We start from the raw sequence: 15,164 nt of genomic DNA, 5'->3' as shown, positions 1-15,164 counted from the left end.
AGTTTTCTGTTTGGTTCTCAGAGAGTTAATCACAGAGAATAGATGAAGTATATGTCTTCTTAACCCACTTAACCCACTTTCCTTTATAGAGTATGTTAGCAAAACTGGGGAATGGGACACTTAGCTGTTGCTCTGGCTAGCCTGCCCTTAAAAAGAGATACTGAAGGTAAATTTTCACTTACCCATAAAGGTGGTAAGAAAGATTTTTTAAAGCTTTGGAGTTTTGAATGAGAGAAATGTTTAGCTGTCCTGGGGACCATTGTTACTCTGCCTGGTTCTAGTAGAGAATCTGAAGTTGGTGTGGTTTACAGTGTAACAATTTAATGTATATTCATAGGAGAGTGTCCTGAGTCTCTTTGTGACAGTTTAGAAATGGTAATTTCTGCCGGATTTGATGACTCCTGCCGTAAGCACAGCTACTTAGGAGGCTGAGGTGGGAGGATCACTTGAGGCCAGGAGTTGGGGGCTGCAGTGAGCTATGTCCATATCAATCCACTCAAGCCTGGGTGACAGAGCGAGACCGTCTCTGTTTTTTAAAAAAGAAAGAATGAAAGAAATGCTCATTTTCTGTGTTTCTTCTGGTAGAGGAATAGATTCTCAGAGGTGGGAATGTTCTTTAATTCCTCATCTTTAAAATGTGAGTAGTAATAGTTTCTGCTTAGAATGATTAAAAGCACATGATAAACACTCTTACAAGGATTACATATAATTTAAACATTTTTTCTTATAATTGTGAGTTGGAGTAATGGTTTTGGGTTACAACTGCTCAGTAATGCCTCCTTTATAATCTTTTGGTTTTACGTTAGATCTTTTTTTTTTTTTTTTTTTTTTTTTGAGATAGGGTTTTACTCTGTCACCCAGGCTGGAGTGCAGTGGCTCAGTCTTGGCTCATTGCAACCTCTGCCTCCCAGCCTCAGGTCATCCTTCCACTTCAGCCTCCTAAGTAGCTGGGACTATAGGTGTGTGCCACCACACCCGGCTAATTTTTGTACAGATGGGATTTCACTATGTTGTTCAGGCTGGTCTTGAACTCCTGAGCTCAAGCAGTCCGCTTGCCTCAGCCTCTCAAAGTCCTGGGATCACAGGCATGAACCACTTTGCCCAGCCTATGTTAGATCTTTTCAGTGACTCGAAAATAAATAATCATTGGTACCTAGGTTGGTTGGTTGGTTTTTTTGGTAGGAAAGTTATCTGTATAACCTAAAGATAAAATGTAGTCACTAAGTTACTTTCTTTAGGGCGGGCACGGTGGCTTACGTCTATAATCCTAGCACTTTGGGAGGCTGAGGCGGGTGGATCACTTGGGGTCAGGAGTTCAAGACCAGCCTGGTCAAGTTGGTGAAACCCCATCTCCACTAAAAATACAAAACATTAGCCAGGTGTGGTGGTACATGCCTGTAGCCCCAGCTACTCTGGAGGCTGAGGGATGAAAATTGCTTGAACCCAGGAGGTGGAGGTTGCAGTGAGCCGAGATTGCACCACTGCACTCCAGCCTGGGTGATAAAGTGAGACTCCATCTCAAAAAAAAAAAAAAATTACTTTCTTTATATTTGCCTTTACTCATTTAAACAGTAGAGATTACAATGTATGGGCAATTATATAACAAGGGCTGATCCTACCACCTAGTCCCCCATTTCCTTATTGCTAAAATGACAAAGTTGAACCAAGGTCCTTTCCAGCACCATGATTCTACCGTCTCCAAGAGCTGTTTAGTAGAGGGCATGAGTGACTGGGCGCAGTGGCTCACGCCTGTAATCCGAGCACTTTGGGAGGCTGAGGCAGGCAGATCACCTGAGGTCCATTCAAGACCAGCCTGGCCAACATGGTGAAACCCCATTTCTACTAAAAATACAAAAATTAGCCAGGCATGGTGGCGCACGCTTGTAATCCCAGCTACCCAGGAGGCTGAGGCAGGCGAATCGCTTGAACCTGGTAGGCGGAGGTTGCAGTGAGCTGAGATTGTGCCACTGCACTCCAACCTGGGCAACAGAGTGAGACTCTGTCTCAAAAAAAAAAAAAAAAAAAGTTGAGGGCATGGGTAGAGTCTCTTGTGTAAGGACAGAGGCATTTGGGTACCCATCTAAGCCCACTGGAGTCTGTACATAGAGGGCTGCTGAGCCTGGCCAGACAATCTCGCATGTGTTGAGTCTTTTGCTTCCTGTCTTTTTTGGACAGCGTGGTTACTGTGGAAAGAGCTGTGGCTTTGGAGCCAGACAGAACTGGTTCGGAATGCCATGCCTTGTAGCCAGTAGTTGTGTGGCTTTGGGTAACTGACTTAACCACTCTGTACTTGAGTTTCCTCATTTGTAGAATGGGCTAATGGTGCCTATACAAATGAGACAGGGTATATCAGGTGTAACAGTGCTTGAGACATGGTGATAACTCTAGTACCCTTTTGTTTCTTTTGAAAGTGTAAAACATGATGTAGATAATCTATGAATCTCTATAGCCTCTTCTGTTTCAATATACCATAAGCATATTTCATGCCAGAGCATCGTGCTGACCACATTTATTTGCCTTTAAGTATATTTTAACTTCTATACAGATTTTTTTAAGGTTACCTTAAAAACTTCTTGGTCTCTGCATTTATTGGATTTTTTTAGGCCACCCACTTGCAAGTTCCTGTTTGATGGAAGAATTGCCCTTATCTGTTGTTAATTATACATTTTCCAGCCCTAGTCTTTTTTATTGTGTGGTGTGATTGAGTTATAAATATACACTTCACAGGCAGTTACCCAGGTAGAGAAAATAGTCTCTGGCTTGTACCTAGTTTGTGGTAGAATGTGACATGTCAAAGGACCCCTGCCTCCAGGTTTGCGGGCATCTGTTTAATGCTACACATTAAACTCCAAGCACATGGGTGAGTTACGTGTAGTGGGCAGTGGGGAGAGAGGCTGAAAAAAGGAACCATGCCTGCGGTTGGGTAGGCATTAAAACCCACAGACTTTGGGTACAGAGCAGTATTTTTAAGGACATTCACAGAACCCAAACTAAAGCCGCTAAAATAGAGTTTAAAAGTATAGCTAGATTTAGATACTTTATACTGTTGACACAAAGTCATGAATATAAATTTTTTATAGCATGTTTATTAATTGCTTATACAAAAGTAATTAATAGAAGATAGGGGTTTTTTTAAGTATATTTTTCTAAAAGAGGAAGATTGGATTTTTTGTTTTGTTTTGTTTTCTTTCTTTTTTTCTTTTTTTTGAGACAGGGTCTGGCTCTGTCATCCAGTCTGGAGTGCAGTGGTGCCATCTCGGCTCACTGCAACCTCCACCTCCTGAACTCAAGCAATCCTCCCGCCTCAGCCTCCCGAGTAGCTGGGACTACAGGTACCTACCACCAAGCCTGGCTAATTTTTGTATTTTTTGTAGAGACGGGGTTTTGCCATGTTGCCCAGGCTGGTCGCGAACTCCTGACCTCTAGTGATCCACCCTCCTTGGCCTCCCAAAGTGCTGGGATTACAGGCATGAGCCACCGCGCCTGACTGGTTTTAAAGTATTTGTTGGAATTTGTTGAAAAAGAAGCTAATAGGCCAGGCGCGGTGGCTCACGCCTGTAATCCCAGCACTTTGTGAGGCTGAGGCAGGCGGATCCCTTGAGCCCAGGAGTTCGGGACCAGCCCGGACAACATGGTGAAACCCCATTTCTACTAAAAATACAAAAATCAGCCAGTCATGGTGGCACACACCTGTAGTCCCAGCCACTCAAGAGGCTGAAGCATGAGGATCGCCTGAACCTGGGAGGTGTGGGCTGCAGTGAGCTACACCAGTTTGGGCACACCACTACACTCCAGTCTAGGCAACAAAGCGAAACTTGATCACAAAAAGAAAAAGTATTAATAGTTAATAAAAAAGTATTAATAATAAGTATTAATAGTTAAATATTAATAAAGTATTAATAGTTAATAAAAGTATTAATAATTAATAGTTAATAGTTAATAATCAATAATTAATAATAGTTAATAGTTTTTGATGATAGTTCTCAAGGTACTTTTATAAAAAATAGTTCTGCTGGGCACGGTGGCTCATGCCTGTAATCCCAACAAGGCTGAGGTGGGCAGATCACAGGTCAGGAGTTCAAGACTAGCCCGGCATGGCCGGGCGCGGTGGCTCAAGCCTGTAATCCCAGCACTTTGGGAGGCCGAGACGGGCGGATCACAAGGTCAGGAGATCGAGACCATCCTGGCTAACACGGTGAAACCCCGTCTCTACTAAAAAATACAAAAAACTAGCCGGGCGAAGTGGCGGGCGCCTGTGGTCCCAGCTACTCGGGAGGCTGAGGCAGGAGAATGGCGTGAACCCGGGAGGCGGAGCTTGCAGTGAGCTGAGATCCGGCCACCGCACTCCAGCCTGGGCGACAGAGCCAGACTCAGTCTCAAAAAAAAAAAAAAAAAAAAAAAGACTAGCCCGGCCAACATGGTGAAACCCCGTCTCTACTAAAAATACAAAAATTAGTTGGGCATGGTGGTGCACTCCTGTAATCCCAGCTATTCAGAAGCTGAGGCAGGAGAATTGAAGCCTCGGAGCTCTAGGAGATTGCAATGAGTTGAGCTTGCACCACTGCAGTCCAGCCTGAGTGACAGAGGGAGACTCCATCTCAAAGAAAAAAAAAATAGTTCGCAAAGATAACTGAAAATTTCTAAAAATATGTTATAAAATTGTCGGGGCGTGGTGATTCACACCTGTAATCCCAGAACTTTGTGAGGCTGAGGCAGGCGGATGACTTGAGGTCAGGAGTTCGAGACCAGCCTGGCCAATGTGGTGAAACCCCATCTCTACTAAAAATACAAAAATTAGCCAGGCGTAGTGGCACGTGCCTGTAGTCCCAGCTTCTTGGGAGGCTGAGGTAGGAGAATCGCTTGAACCTGGGTGGCGGGGGAGGAGTGGCAGCGGTTGCAGTGAGCCAAGATCGTGCCACTGCAGTCCATCCTGGGTGATAGAGTGAGACTCTGTTTCAAATAAATGAATAAATTTAGATAATTGTCTTCGGCAGTTAGATCATCCTGGTATTTGTTTGCAACCATGTTTCATTAAATCTTAGCACTTGCACATTTGTGTGAATATATTTTAATAGAAAACAAAAAATACATACAAAGTAGAGAGTGGTATCATGAGCCACAGTGTACTTGTCACCTTGCTTCAACAATTACCAGTTCTAACTGGGTGCACTGGCTCAGGCGTGTAATCCCAGCACTTTAGAAGGCCAAGGTGGGAGCATTGCTTGAGCCTAGAAGTTTGAGACCAGCTTGGGCAACATCGGGAAACCCTATCTCTACAAAAAAATTAAAAAATTAGCTGGGAGTGGTGGCTTGTGCCTGTGGTCCCAGCTACTCGGAAGGCTGAAGTGGGCAGATCACTAGCCCAGGAAATTGAGGCTGCAGTTGCCACTGCACTCCAGCCTGGGTGTCTCAGACCCTGTTTCAAAATAAATAAATACATACATACACACGTATCAATTCTTGATCAGTTTTATTTCAACTGTACTTTTACTCTTTGCTTTGTTTACTCCCCAGTAGATGATTTTGAAGCCGATTTCAGACATTAAATTTTATCTATGTACACTGCCATAAAGATGTCTAAGATAAGGATTTTTTAAAAACATAACTATTATTGTTATAACAAAAAATTACTAATTCCCTAATATAATTAGGCATCTGGTAATTCATATCTCAATTTATGTAAATGATGATTTTATCTTCACATTTAAATACAAAGTTTCTGTCCCTTTGGCATCCTTTATAGTATGTGAATGCATTGTTGAGTGTGACCAGCACAAGAAAGCCTTGTTTAAACATAGGCTCTTCAGCACAGCTCACTGCTTCACTGATTGCTGTTATCTTAGGATGATGGATTATTTAGATTGTGGCATAGTTGACCAGTGAACATTAGTATCTTTTGATTCTTATTGAAAGCTAAGATACCCTTACTCTTTTTTTTTTTTTTTTTTTTGAGACAGATTCTCACTCTGTCATCCAGGCTGGAGTGCAGTGTGGCACAATTTCGACTCACTGCAACCTCTGCCTCCCGGGTTCAAGTGATTCTCCTACCTTAGCCTCCCAAGTAGCTGGGATTACAGCACCCGCCACCACGCCCAGCTAATTTTTGTATTTTTAATAGAGACGGGGTTTCACCATGCTGGCCAGGCCGGTCTTGAACTCCTGACCTCGTGATCTGCCTGCCTTGGCTTCCCTAAGTGCTGGGATTACAGGCATGAGCCACCATACCCGGTCCGATACCCTTACTCTTTACTACATAGACATTTTGGAAACCTTTTTAGGTGTGAACACTTTCTATATTACTGTAGTTTTTTTTTTGGTCTTTTGTTTTTTTTTTGAGACGGACTCTCATTCTGTCACCCAGGCAGGAGTGCATTGGCACAATCTCAGCTCATTGCCACCTCTACTTCCTGGGGTTCACGCAATTCTCCTGCCTCAGCCTTCCAAGTAGCTGGGATTACAGGCGAGTGTCACGATGCCTGGCTAATTTGTTTTGTACTTTTAGTAGAGATGGGGTTTCACCATGTTGGACAGGCTGGTCTCGAACCCCTGACCTCAAGTGATTCACCTGCCTCAGCCTCTCAAAGTGTTGGGATTACAGATGTGAGCCACCGTGCCTGGACCCTATATTACTGTAGTTTTAAAGGCACCAGGACCAAGGATTGCTGTCTACTGAGCATTTGGGCACTTTTTGGTTTGGATTACTAAATTTTGCATTCTATTTAGAATTCATAGGTGTCACCTTCAAGATCTTCTTGATGTGTCTGTTTCTACAGCTGTGCTGATGGTCGTTATTAGATGGTAACTAGCTTCATTCACTTCTTTTCTCAGATCACACGCGCTGCAATGTGTGGATTCTGGATGGAGACTTGTACCACAAAGGCCTGCTGAAATTTGCAGTTTCTGCTGAATCCTTGCCAGAGACCCTCGTCATTTTTGTTGCAGACATGTCTAGACCTTGGACTGTGATGGAATCTCTGCAGAAATGGGCTAGTGTTTTACGTGAGCACATTGATAAAATGAAAATTCCACCAGAAAAAATGAGGGAGCTGGAACGGAAGTGTGAGTAAAATATAATTTTCTTAATTGGGAAATTCACTAGTCTCTTTAGATGGTTTGAATCACCTTCCTTTTCCCAATCCTAGAGGCTTCCCTTGCTTTGTGGTTTTGTTTTGTTTGCACCATTCATTTAAGAGTTCCTCTTGTAAACTTAGTAGTCAAAAGTATTCAAAGCAGTCTGTAACTCAAGTGTCACAAGTTGAAGAAAACAAATAAATATTTATTATCTTCATTGGTTTCCGTTTCAAATAAGAGTTCTTCCCTCACTCCCCAAAATGTGTTAAGTTCTGTGGATCTCTGAGCTTTTCTGTTACTCTGTGTCTGCAGAGTTAACATCAGAGGATGTGAGGGTTTGCTGTGGTCTGTGCAGCTTGAGTTCACTACCCTGGAATTCCATTAAGGCCCTATGGACCCTCATGTTGGCAGGCTTAGAGGAAGTCCTAAAAAAGACAAAGCTTTCAGCTCCTTAGTTCATTTTGGAATCCAGCAAAATATCATTTTAATTAGAAATAGGAGGTTCTTTTTTTTTTTTTTTTTTTGGTAGTTAACATGAAAAGTTATTTTGGACTAAGGACATCCAAGCCCTTTTGACAACAAATAACTTTCAAATTAAAGGAAGTTTGTTTGGGGTTTTTTTTTTTTTTCTTAATGTGGTTCAGAAGCTTGTTTTTCCTTTCCCTTGCTTCTGTGCAGTTACATCATCTTCTGTCCACTTGCCAGGGAAATGGGAGGGGCAGGGGCTAGAGCCATGGCAGCAGCAGCAGCAGCCGTCCTGGCCAGGGCAAGCTTCACCCAGCCTGGCATATTTCCACAGGATGACATCACCCCCTCTAGTGAATTAATGAGGGCTTCTGGGGTATGGCACTCAGGATCTTCACACTTAGTGGCGCAATGGTTCAGAAATTTTGATGTGCTTCTTAAATCAAATTTCTCGCAGTGTGTTTTCTATCCTGTCCTTCATCTTGCTTCTGTCCCATGTTGGCTAAAACAGTGAGTTTAACATTTCATTCTTCGGCTTGTTGTGCATGTGTATATTTCCCTAGTCACCCGCATGTGTACTACTGTGATTGTTATGCAGCTCAGCTCATGTGTCTTCAACCACTGACCTTTCTAGATAATGCGTCTTTTTCTCTGAAATAGAGCCCTTAAGGACAACTTCTCTGAATAGTTCTGAGTCTGAAGACCTGCTTTCATCCACTGCACAGACAGCTTTGTACCCAGATGAGTGGGCTAATGCACTGGCGACTTCAGTTCTCTGAAGCTGTTTTCTTAGAGTGATAACCTTGTAGAGATTTGTTAAGACAGAAAAGAGAGAGATTGAGCCAAGGATATTGTTTTTTCCCAGATAGGGAAAGCGTCTGCCCTATACTATACCAGGTACCGGCTACTGTTCTAGGTGCTGGAGACACAGTAAATAAAATGCCTCCCCCTGGGGAGCTTAAATTTCCTTGAAACACTGAATTTATTTTGTGGTTTAGTCATTGATGGCTGTTACTTAGGATTAGATTCAGCTGCATGTGACATAAAACCTGAGCTAACATAATGGCTTAAACAAGACTGAGGGCTGTTCTCTCCTGCAAATGAAACCTAGAGTTGTAGGTAGTTGAGGACTGGAAAGTAGCCCTGGGAAGACAGCTGGAGGACCTTGCTCCTTTGTACTTACTGCTTTGTCATTTCTAGGGTGTGGTTCACTTCCTCCTGACAGAGCTCTAGCCTTCACATCCGTGTTCCAGTCAGCAGGATGGAGGAAGAGGAATGCAGGGCTGCAGGGGCTGCTGCCTTTTAAGGAGGCTGGGATGTGTAATCTTTACTTTGGGTTGCCATGTGTTCTAAATACCAGTTCAGTTTGGTTATAAGGAGGAAGAGGAGAGAGGACACCGTAGGGCAGCTAGCAATTGCTGGAACCATGTCTCATGACTCTGGTTGGCTTTCCATTGGCCTCTCTGCTGTCACCACCCCTTCTCAGATGTTTGGAATGGTAGCCACGTCTTTGTGTTGTATGTTGGAGGAGGCTTTGTTAGTACTGGGTTTAGGTTACATTTTAATAAAGCAGTTGGCTATCCTCTTGCCCAGACAACTCTTCCTTTCCAGATTAATTGGACTCTAGATATTGTATGGAATGCTGTTATTCAACCTAGTTTCCAGTCCAACACCAGTCTCCAGTCTTTGATTTTGGAAAGCGGCTCCATGGCTGGCCAGTCTCTTTTAGGGTTAGGTTCCCCGTGGGTTTGTATGTGTGGCAGCTGTTTGGCTGCAGGGGTCATCTGAGTGAGAGGGAATAGCCACCAGAAGGTGGTGCTTTTTTGTACTTCAGTCTTCTTGTTTTATATCTGTGGCTTTTCTTGTGCTTATGTAGGACTATGGGGTCTTCTCAGGACTCTGGAACCAATAAATGAGGTAGGAGAGAAAAGTTGAGAGAGAAGCAGCAGCAGCAGTGAAGATACTCTTTGGTCTTCTTGTACCCACTCCCATCTGATTGCAAAGGGAAGCCCCAGGTGGGCTGATGTCCCCTGCTGTGAAATACCATCTCACCATCTGGAGAGAAATTGTTAACACTGCAGTATGTGTATACCCAAGAAAAAATGCACGTTTTACTATCCAACTTACATCGTCCTTCCTCTTTTTAATACTGCCTTTTCACTCATGTTATGTACATTTGCTCTGCCTTCTAAATTGCTTTCTAAAATGCTAAGTTGGCCAGGCACAGTGGCTCAATGCCTATAACCCCAGCAGTTTGGGAAGCTGAAGTGGGCCAGTTGNTGGGCTCAACCAACTGGCCCACTTCAGCTTCCCAAACTGCTGGGGTTATAGGCATTGAGCCACTGTGCCTGGCCAACTTAGCATTTTAGAAAGCAATTTAGAAGGCAGAGCAAATGTACATAACATGAGTGAAAAGGCAGTATTAAAAAGAGGAAGGACGATGTAAGTTGGATAGTAAAACGTGCATTTTTTCTTGGGTATACACATACTGCAGTGTTAACAATTTCTCTCCAGATGGTGAGATGGTATTTCACAGCAGGGGACATGTTTGAAACCTGTTCTGTGGGTAAAGAGAAGTAGGTAGAACCTTTCTCTAGGTCCACTTCAGTCCTGTTATTTTAATTTACTTAGCATGTTGGTGAGAGTAAAAGGCTTTTGATCCTTCAGTCTAACTGGACTTAGAAGGGTAGAGCTGACCTGTTTTCTTCTCTGTCTCAAGGTAGCTTTAACTGTTGCATTTTTTGTTCTCTGGCCCAACATGAGAGTCTTGAAGTGCCCACATAAAAGTGCAGAGCTGTGGACTTTGTGGTCACTTGGCTTAACTGAGGCTCGGACCATTGTCACCTTAATGGCCTTCCTTAGCTGGATTAGTGAACATTGTATGCCAATAAGTGGATGTTGTACCACTGACCCTTTCTTGTGTTAGGCAGGAATAGGCCATGAACACTGCACAAGTGACTTGGGATCCCCAGAAGATAAGACTGAGTTCACAAGAGTGAGGATAATAAGGAATTACATCTGGTGCTGGGCAAGACCAGCCTGGTTACTTAGTGCTGACAGACTTCAGCTGTGTGGAAACAGCATGTTCTTAATAAAATTCGAATTGTTTCATTAACCTTTTTTTTTTTTTTTTTTTGAGACGGAGACTCACTGTGTCATCAGGCTGGAGTGCAGTGGTGTGATCTCGGCTCACTGCAATCTCCGACTCCCTAGTTCAAGTGAGTCTCCTGCCTCAGCCTCCCGAGTAGCTGGGATTACAGGCACGCGCTACCACACCCAGCTAATTTTTGTATTTTTAGCAGAGACGGGGTTTCACCATGTTGGCCAGGATGGAAGCTTTTTTTTTTTTTTTTTTTTGATATGGAGTCTCGCTCTGTCGCCCAGGCTGGAGTGTGGTGGCCCAATCTCCACTCACTGCAAGCTCCGCCTCCCGGGTTCACGCCATTCTCCTGCCTCAGCCTCCAGTGTGGCTGGGACTACAGGCGTCCGCCACCGCGCCCGGCTAATTTTTGTATTTTTAGTAGAGACGGGGTTTCACCGTGTTAGTCAGGATGGTCTCGATCTCCTGACCTTGTCATCCGCCCATCTCGGCCTCCCAAAGTGCTGGGATTACAGGCGTGAGCCACCGCGCCCGGCCTTTTTTTTTTTTTATATATAGTCTTACTTTGTTGCCCAGACTGGAGTACAGTGGCGCAAGAGCAATCTCCACCTCCCAGGTTTAGGCTATTCTCGTGCCTTAGCACGAGTCCCCAAGTAGCTGGGACTATAGGTGCACTATCACCCCCAGCTAATTTTTGTATTTTTAGTACAGATGGGGTTTTGCCATGTTGGCCAGGCTGGTCTCGAACTCCTGACCTCAGGTGAACCACCCACCTCAGCCTCCCAAAGTGCTGGGATTACAGGCATGAGCCAACTGTGCCCAGTTTATTAAGCGTTTCTAATGGACTGTGATGTGTATTGTAAGTTATAGCTGTTTCTAATGGTTGGCTATGTTGAAGTAACACAGTTCAACTCTTCTGGTATTTTGAAAATGTAAGATACATAAGAAAAGTGGCTTTCTTCATGGTAAGAACTATTGAAACCTTAGAATTTTTTAAAAACGTGTTTAAGGGCCAGACATGGTGGCTCAAGCCTGTAATCCCATAATCCCAGCACTTTGGAAAGCCGAGATAGCAGGATCTCTGGAGCCCAAGAGTTTGAGACCAACCTGGCAACATAAGAAGATCCCACTTCTACAAAAATTTAAAAATTAGCTGGGCGTGGTGGCACATGCCTTTAGTCCCAGCTACTTGGGAAGCTGAAGTGGGAAGATCACTTGAGCTCACAAGATGGTGGTATCTCTCCACACTGCACTTCAGCCTGGGCAACAGAGCCAGACTTTGTCTCAAAAAAAAGGAGAAAAAAAACCTGTTCAGGAGTTTGGTGCAATTAAAGATGCCCAGGGGAATGTCTTTGCTGCCCTGATGTTATAAAGCTCACACTGAATATGTCAGAATCAGCATTTTGTATCACCATCCCCAAATCCTTGATTTTGCAGTTGGATGTGACTAGGAAGTTTGTCACACACAACTGCATGTGTGTTTTGTGCTTGTTACTGCCTTCTTTTCAGTGTTCTAAAGCTAACATGTATTTTTATTTATGTGCATGTAATTTCTTTTCCCTTTTTCCCCCAGTTGTGAAAGATTTTCAAGACTATATGGAACCTGAAGAAGGTTGTCAAGGTTCACCACAGAGGAGAGGACCTCTGACCTCAGGCTCCGATGAAGAAAATGTTGCCCTGCCTCTGGGCGACAATGTGCTGACTCATAACCTGGGGATCCCGGTGTTGGTGGTGTGCACAAAGGTGCGTGCCAGGGGGTTGTTGGCTTGGCTGGGTTTGGGTAGTGAACAGTCACCATCTGCAAGAAAGTTTGAGGAACTATTGAGATTTTTTTCCCAAGGGAGAGTTGGGCTTATTTGGGATTCGTTAAGGTACATTGAATATGTCAAGACAGAAAAAATTATCATGTAAATTGAAAATTTAAATGCAGGAAACATGACTAGTCAGTTTACTCATGGCCTAGGGTTAATGTCTCTGAAGCACTGTTGACTTTCAAACTTAGAACTCACAGCAGTTGGCCAGTTGCAGTGGCTCACACCTGTAATCTCAGCACTTTGGGAGGCTGAGGGGGCGGATCACGAGGTCAGGAGATGGAGACCATCCTGGCTAACAGTGAAACCCCATCTGTACTAAAAATACAAAAAATTAGCCAGGCGTGGTGGTGGGCGCCTGTAGTCCCAGCTACTTGGGAGGCTGAGGCAGGAGAATGGCGTGAACTGAGGAGGCAGAGCTTGCAGTGAGCCAAGATCACACCACCGCACTCCAGCCTGGGTGATAGAGCAACACTCCGTCTCAAAAAAAATAAATTAAAAAAAAAAGAACTCACAGCAGGTTTCTTAAGTCTGTTTAAATCGGTTGATGTGGTCCAAACTGATGGTGGAAAAATAGAATGATGAGGTAGGAATAGAAATTAAGTTCAGTCATGCCAGGCATGGTGGCTCACGTAATCCCAGCACTTTGGGAGGCTCAAGTGGGTGGATCATTTGAGGTCAGGCGTTCAAGACTAGTCTGGCCAACATGGTGAAACTCTGTCTCTACTAAAATACAAAAATTAGCCGAGCTTGGTGGCAGGCACCTGTAAATCCCAGCTACTCGGGCTGAGGCAGGAGAATTGCTTGAGCTGGGAGGCTGAGGTTACAGTGAGCTGAGGTGGCGCCACTGCACTCCATCCTGGGCAACAGAGTGAGACTATGTATCAAAAAAAACAAAAAGAAAAAAAAAAAACTAAGTTCAGTCATAGAGAAATAAAGTTGTATCTCTTATATGAGGAAAAACAATAGGTTTTAAAACTTTTTTTTTTTTTTGAGATGGAGTTTCGCTCTTGTTGCCCAGGCAGAGTGCAGTGGTGCCATCTCAGCTCACTGCAACTTCTGCCTTCCCAGTTCAAGTGATTCTCCTGCTTCAGCCTCCTCAGTAGCTGGGATTACGGGTGCCTGCCATCACGCCCGGCTAATTTTGTATTTTTATTAGAGATGGGGGTTTCTCCATGTTGGTCAGGCTGGTCTCAAACTCCCAACCTCAGGTGATCTGCCTGCCTTGACCTCCCAGAGTGCTGGAATTACAAGCATAAGCCACCACGCCTGGCCACATTTGGGGTTTTAAAAGTACTTTATTTCCAGTCAGAGCCTCATGTTACCCAATTATAGTGTGCCATTCTCATCCTGTTCTTGAGAATGGAGCTCTGTGGAGTTGGAGTGCACAACTGTGTGCACTGGGCCTGTCTCCTGATGGGAACTTGTTTGATGTTTAGAACAAACTATTAGGTGATCAGGCCTATTACATCTTCACTCTACGGATAAAAAAAAAACTGAGGCCCAAGATGAACGAGAAAAATCTCCAGTTCTTTTTTACTCTTCTCTAATTAATGCTTGGACCCTGAGCTATGGCTTTCTTCTTTGGAGCCACAATACTTTATTTCTGAAGAATGCGGTGTTCCCATCATCAGCAGGCAATGAGGCAAAAAGGTGACTCTGTCTGTCTTCCCTGCAGTGTGATGCGGTGAGTGTCTTGGAAAAGGAGCACGATTACAGGGATGAGCATTTGGACTTTATCCAGTCACACCTGCGGAGGTTCTGCCTTCAGTGTATCCTTTGGGCGCTGTGTGGGGCCTGGGTCACAGGCTTTCTTCCAAGTGGGGCATCTTCAAAGAGATAAAGCACCTCCCGAACTCAAAATAGTGTTCTGCCAGAGAGTTTTGTATGTATCTTTTTAGTAGGTTTATGTTTTACTGTGTTGGAGTTTTAGGTTTATTAACTTGTGTCTACCTTTGATCATGCGTTTGTTTGTTTGTTTGTTTGTTTTAAGACAGTGTTTCACCACTTTGGCCAGGCTAGTCTCAAATTCCTGACCTCAAGTGATCCACCCACCTCAGTCTCCCAAAGTGCTGGGATTATAGCTGTTAGCCACTGCGCTTGGCGTATTTTTTAATTGTTTTTCTAAGACGAAGTCTGCGCTGTCACCCAGGCTGGAGTGCAGTGGTGCAATCTTAGCTCTCTGCATCCTTGTGCTCCTGGGTTCAAGCAATCCTCCTGCCTCAGCCTCTTGAGTACCTGGGACTACAGTTGTGCACCACCACATCCAGATTTTTTGTTTGTTTTGAGACAGAGCTTCACTCTTGTCATCCAAGCTGGAGTGCAATGGCATGATCTCAGCTCACTGCAACCTCCATCTCCTAGGTTCAAGTGATTCTCCTGCCTCAGCCTCCCGAGTAGCTGGGATTACAGGTATGAGCCACCACACCTGACTAATTTTTGTACTTTTAGTAGAGATGGGGTTTCACTATGTTGGCCAGGCTAGTCTTGAACTCCTGACTTCATGTGATCCACCCACCTCGGCTGCCTCAAAATGCTGGGATTACGGCTTGAGCCACCACGCCTGGCCATCTGGATAATTTTTGTATTTTTAGTAGAGATAGGGTTTTAGCATGTTGGCCAGGCTGTTCTCGAATTCCTGACCTCAAGTGATCTGCCCGCCTCGGCCTCCCAAAGTGCTGGGATTACAGGCGTGAGCCACCGCCTCCGCCCACTTT

General features: G+C 44.3%; 1 protein-coding gene across 4 annotated transcripts in view; it reads left to right on the top strand.

Moving 5' to 3' along the window:
* DYNC1LI2 (dynein cytoplasmic 1 light intermediate chain 2) overlaps positions 1 to 15,164 on the top strand; it is a 31,615-nt gene that overhangs the window by 2,695 nt on the left and 13,756 nt on the right. For 3 of the 4 annotated variants that reach the window (XR_003117006.1, XM_025369482.1, XM_025369481.1), the window contains 3 exons: positions 6,829 to 7,059; positions 12,210 to 12,379; positions 14,126 to 14,219. Coding sequence is in view for 3 of the 4 variants with exons in the window: in XM_025369482.1 (XP_025225267.1) it covers positions 6,829 to 7,059; positions 12,210 to 12,379; positions 14,126 to 14,219 (495 nt within the window). In the remaining variant the exon portion in view is untranslated. The remainder of the gene's footprint in view (positions 1 to 6,828; positions 7,060 to 12,209; positions 12,380 to 14,125; positions 14,220 to 15,164) is intronic. The other variant, XM_025369483.1, reaches the window with a different exon arrangement.

This window comes from Theropithecus gelada, chromosome 20 (genome assembly GCF_003255815.1).
Source record: "Theropithecus gelada isolate Dixy chromosome 20, Tgel_1.0, whole genome shotgun sequence".
Lineage (NCBI taxonomy): Eukaryota > Metazoa > Chordata > Mammalia > Primates > Cercopithecidae > Theropithecus > Theropithecus gelada.
This window is presented reverse-complemented; position numbering and strand designations above follow the sequence as displayed.